The following is a 4,953-nucleotide window of genomic DNA, read 5'->3' as shown; positions in this document are numbered from 1 at the left end:
CTCCTTTGTCCGGAAGTGGAGGGTTACGGGCCTTTACCGTGTGCAGGATTGCGCGGCAACGGATGGATCTACGGCATCGACAAAAATACTCATTTACTCTTAAAAGATGTAGCTTTCGTTTGACGAGAGCGATTTCGAAATTTTTATTTGTAAGTGTGTGAAAAAAATTCCCAAAGTTTGGGTAACTTGAATTTGGGTAAAAATTGGGTACTTTATCTCCTATTTCGGTACTTTAGAAATGAGATATCAAGAATCGCTCTCGTCAAACGAAAGGTACATATATAGGCTACAACTAGGCGAAGTGGCTAGGCTGTAGCTCAAGAACTGTGGCCTGGAGGCTGCAACGCAAAACAGAAGTGGGAGAAAAACGCGTTGAAAGTTTTCACTACCGATGTGCAACGACGAACTAAAAGCCGAGGCAACTTTCTTTACTGGTCCTAATAGATACCGGGGCTCTGGAACACTCCTTCCTCGTCGTGTGTCCTGTCCTGAGCGGCTAGGCGAGCCCTAGCGGTCCAGCCACCCGGCCGCCTGCAGCACGTTTTTGGCTCTCCTGAGAGCAATTTTTCGAATTTCGACATCCGCTTTTCGGCATTAGAAAGAGGAAAGATCAAAGAATTTTTTAAAGCGATAAAAAAAGTGAATTTTTTAAATGATTTTGCCCCCTTAAGCAGTACAAGTGTTTTGAGCTGTGAACGGCGAAAACCGGTCAATGTTTGAGGGAGTTATGATTTTTTACTAAATTCAAACAATTCCTAAACTTTGGAGCAGTGGCGCATAGCTCAATTTTCATAATTTAGGAAATCGACGAGACACCCGTTTGAGCTACACCGCCCAGATTTTGCACAGAGGTAGGCCGAATCGGTAACTACATTATCGTGAAGCATAATTTTTTTAGAAAAACATCGAAGAAAATGTCACAAACTATGTGCACCTTCCTTACTTGGATTTCGACTTGGATTTCGGACCATTTCAACATTTTTTTCGACTCTTCTCATATTCTTAGACGATTAAGGTATCTATGCGGACTACCTCTGTGCAAAATCTGGGCGGTGTAGCTCAAACGGTTCCGGAGATATAGGCATTTGAAGATCACATTGTTGCTGCTCTTATGATGTTTTCTTGCTAAAAATTGTCGAAAAAAACGAAAAACATCGTATGGGTAGCTAAAACTGGTGCCAATCTAAATCTACATATATGTCCCCTGCAAAATGTATCGCGCCCAGCGAAATTGGTGTGTGCCACCTCTCTTGTGAGTATTCAATATAGTCAGAGTACAGAGATTTCTTTTTCTTAGACCTACCTTCATTATTAGAAAGACATTTTGGCTGTGCCAATCTCTTTCTTCTTATGCCTTCATTGCGAACTTTGTCTCTGATCTGCATCCATGGATGAGTGCGCAGGGGACTTTCCTTCATTGCCTTCTCACATGCACTCTTTCTAGGCAATTTGCAAAGACGGATGTCATCACTGAAGTGTTTTTCTATTGCTTTCATTTGTGGAGTTTTCCACGCAATTTTTTTCTGAGTTCTCTTCCTCTTAGGGTTAAAATACTCAGACTCCGAATCTGAGTCATTAGCAGCCTGCATTTTTTTTTCTGACTTCTCTTCTGCTTAGGAGTAAAATACTAAGACTCCGAATCTGAGTCATTAGAAGCCTGCATTTTTTTTCTGAGTTTTCTTCTTTTTAGGAGTATAATACTCAGACTCCGAATCTGAGTCATTAGAAGCCTGGGTTTTCTTACTCTTTTTGGAAGCAGGCCTATCAGAGTCATTAGAATCCTGCTCTATCTTTCTCTTTGAAGCAGGCCTATCTCCAGTGCTGCTACCTGGTTCACTGGGATCAATCACATTATTCTGAGCGTTGGCTGGGACATGGTCATCATCTTCATCTGATGAGTCACTCTCTTCTTGCCTCTCTGGCTTACTGTTATAAATACCCATAAGGTATTTGCTGACCTTAGCGGTTTGTAATGTTGACTGTGGAAGGCGAAAGACTTCTTGATGAGCACGGAGAGAGTGTGCCCTAAGAACTCGGCAAATTCTTTCACTTGAATTTCTGAGAGACCAGCAACTTTTGCTAAAGTTGCTGCCGCCTTTCTTAGGCAAGTTGCAGTTACTCTTTTAGGTTCTAAACATCCAGCCCTCTCCACACAGTCACGCAGGGAATCGCCCCCCCCCCCCTCCGGCGAGTCTCATGCCCTACTTTGGCAACGAGGTATACATACATTGGATGCCGGAACAGAGCACACAGATCTGTGTTTAATTAAAAGATCTACGACACGTTGCGTGTGTGGAGTGAAAATAATTATTACTTTACTCCTCTTCTTTCCAGTATCTCCAATCTTTTCAAGGAAGTTACGAGATTCTTTTCTTCATCGCTGAGGCTCTCCCAGATGTCTCTGTATGTGTTATAATCTGGGCTTTTCTTCAAATAGGCTTCAACGGTTATGCTGTGCAGATCACAGGTCTCTTTCTGTTGAAAACCATGACTTTGGACAGTGGGAGTTCCACTAATTGGTTGTAAAGTGTGGGACTTGGACATTCGTCCAACTCCCTCATAGCGGAATCACTTGCCATTGTAAAACGTGCTGTTAGCTGACTGTTAGTTCCCAAAACTATGAAGTTTAGCTAACAAAACTATTGAGTTAGCTAGGCCATGCAATAATGTTCGCTAAGCCGCTGCCAGGGAAATAATCGTTGCCATAGCTAATGTTTCGCTGCAACAACAAAATTATTTTTTTCCGTGTATTGAATCTAGTTTTGTCCCCTTTTAGCGAACCGCTTTTTGCTTTGTTATGGTTCCCCTGACCACCATGTTTTGCTAAGCTCTGCCACTCTGGGCAAGGCCTACGTATGGCATTGTAACCTACTTTAATGCACACTAACTGAAAATTAAAGCTATATCATCTGCTCCCACGTTAGCGCAAGCTTAGAGTAAGTATTTTTTTTTCTCTTTTTTTTCTTTCTATTTGGGGTTTGCGTGCGTGGTCGCCCGCTTCTTTTTCGGGGGGATGTTACACGGGTGGCGGAGGCCCCCGCCCCCCAGGGGCTAAAAGTGCTGATGTGCACTCTGAACGGAGGGCCGCGCTTAGCGCGAGCCCGACTCGGCAGTCGGTGTGCGTCGTCCAGGGGGCACGGGAGTCGTGAGGAGCACCAGGGAGACATCGGTATTGTACACGGGTAACCTGAGGCTCTCATTCCTTGAACCCCCTTTTGACCCTAAGGTCCCCCAGACCAGAACTGGGCTGCAACCCTAACGGCTACACGGTCCGTCCCTAAACGGCTTGGGTCGGTCTCGTTGTAGTTGTACAACAGCAGTGGGTGCGCCACGTCAATCTCCAATCGTTGTGAGCGCCGAAGCACCAGCCCCCACTGCCCTAGTTACTCAAACAGGGGCGGAGGTGGCAGGAGCCCCTCCAGCTGCAGCTCCAGGAACTTGCGTCGCAGCCCCAGCCACTCCAGCTACTCGGACAGGGGAGTTAGGAGCCCCTCCCGCTCGAGCTCCAAGTACTTGCGTCGCAGCCCCAGCCACACCAGCTACTTGGACAGGGGAGGCAGGAGCCCCTCCCGCTCCAGCTCTAGGTACCCGCGCCGCCGCCACTCCAGGAGCAAGGTTATACAGTAGGTTGTGGCAGTAGACCCCTCGCGATCTGATTGGTCGCCGAATCGTGACGTCACCATTTGTTCTCCCGCCCGCAGTTCAAATTACGGGTCGAGTGCCCGTCTCAATATTATGTGTTTTAACAAACACAGGATAAAAATATCCACGGTATTTTGTTTTAGCACCCCTCAGCATCGATAAATGACGATACTTTTACTCAGATGCCGAGCAGGTTGAAAGATGCGGACGGATTACAAACAGTCCTCACCTCACTCCCGTACGATCAGCTGAGCGGCCGAGCAGCGGCCATCTTGGATGTGAGGTTATGGGCGCTCGTAATCCGTCCGCATCTTTCAACCTGCTCGGCATCTGAGTAAATGTATCGTCTTTTATGGATGCTGAGGGGTGCTAAAACAAAATACCGTGGATATTTTTATCCTCTGTTTGTTAAAACACATAATATTGAGACGGGCACACGACCCGTAATTTGAACTACGGGCGGGAGGACAAATGGTGACGTCACGATTCGGCGACCAATCAGATCGCGAGGGGTCTACTGCCACAACCTACTGTATAACCTTGCTCCAGAAGCCCCTCCCGCTCTAGCTCCAGGTACACGCGCCGTAGCCACTCCAGGAGCCGCTCCAGCTCCAGGTACCCGCGCCACAGCCACTCCAGGAGCCGCTCTCGCTCCAACCATCCAACCAGCCGCTGCCGCACTAGCAGGAAAAGGAGTCGTGGCCAAAGCACTGACACATTCGCTGTACCACACCCTCCCGCTCAACTGGCTCCTCCTAAATCATTTCCCACCCCTTCCCCCTCAAACATTATCCCCTCTTCCACTTCTTTCAACCCCGGCGCTTCCACCATTTCCTCTTCTACCCCTTTCAACCCCGGCGCTTCCACCATTTCCTCTTCTACCCCTTTCAACCCAGCCTCTACCATCATTTCATCTTCCACCCCTTTTTCTGTCACCCCCTCTACCACAATTTCCTCTTCCACCCCTTCTTCTTTAACTGTCTCTACTATTGCTTCATCTACGGTCTCTACCCCCCCTTTTGTCTTCTACGATGCTGCCTTTGAAGCCTTTTAAGTTTGAGTCAGAGGTCGGCATCGGCTCCCAAACCCAGCCCGTTCCGTCCCGCTCGGCTCTGTCACCCGTCCCGTCCCGTCCCGTCCGCTCTCGGTCCGGCTCGCTCACTCCCACTCGCCGAGACTCGATCGTGTCAACGGGTCCCGTCTGCTGGCCAGGCGTGGTGTAGTGTGGCGCGTAGGCAAAGTCGGTCCAGCGCCACGCCATGCCACGACCTCAGGTGACCGGCAGGCGGGGCTCGGCCACTCAAACGGGTC

The 4,953-nt window shown here is 48.4% G+C and overlaps 1 protein-coding gene across 1 annotated transcript in view; it reads right to left on the bottom strand.

Moving 5' to 3' along the window:
* Positions 1-1,649: 1,649 nt before the first annotated feature.
* The window catches only part of LOC127750941 (uncharacterized), a 12,840-nt gene continuing 9,536 nt past the window's right edge, over positions 1,650-4,953 (bottom strand). The window contains exons 2-3 of the mRNA XM_052273678.1: positions 2,362-2,475; positions 1,650-1,979 (exon numbers count right to left, since the gene is read on the bottom strand). Of these exons, the coding sequence (XP_052129638.1) occupies positions 1,650-1,979; positions 2,362-2,475 (444 nt within the window). The remainder of the gene's footprint in view (positions 1,980-2,361; positions 2,476-4,953) is intronic.

This window comes from Frankliniella occidentalis, unplaced genomic scaffold (genome assembly GCF_000697945.3).
Source record: "Frankliniella occidentalis isolate FOCC.00 unplaced genomic scaffold, Focc_3.1 Scaffold292, whole genome shotgun sequence".
Classification (NCBI taxonomy): domain Eukaryota; kingdom Metazoa; phylum Arthropoda; class Insecta; order Thysanoptera; family Thripidae; genus Frankliniella; species Frankliniella occidentalis.
Note: the sequence above shows the minus strand (reverse complement) of the source record. Positions and strands in the feature narration are given on the sequence as shown.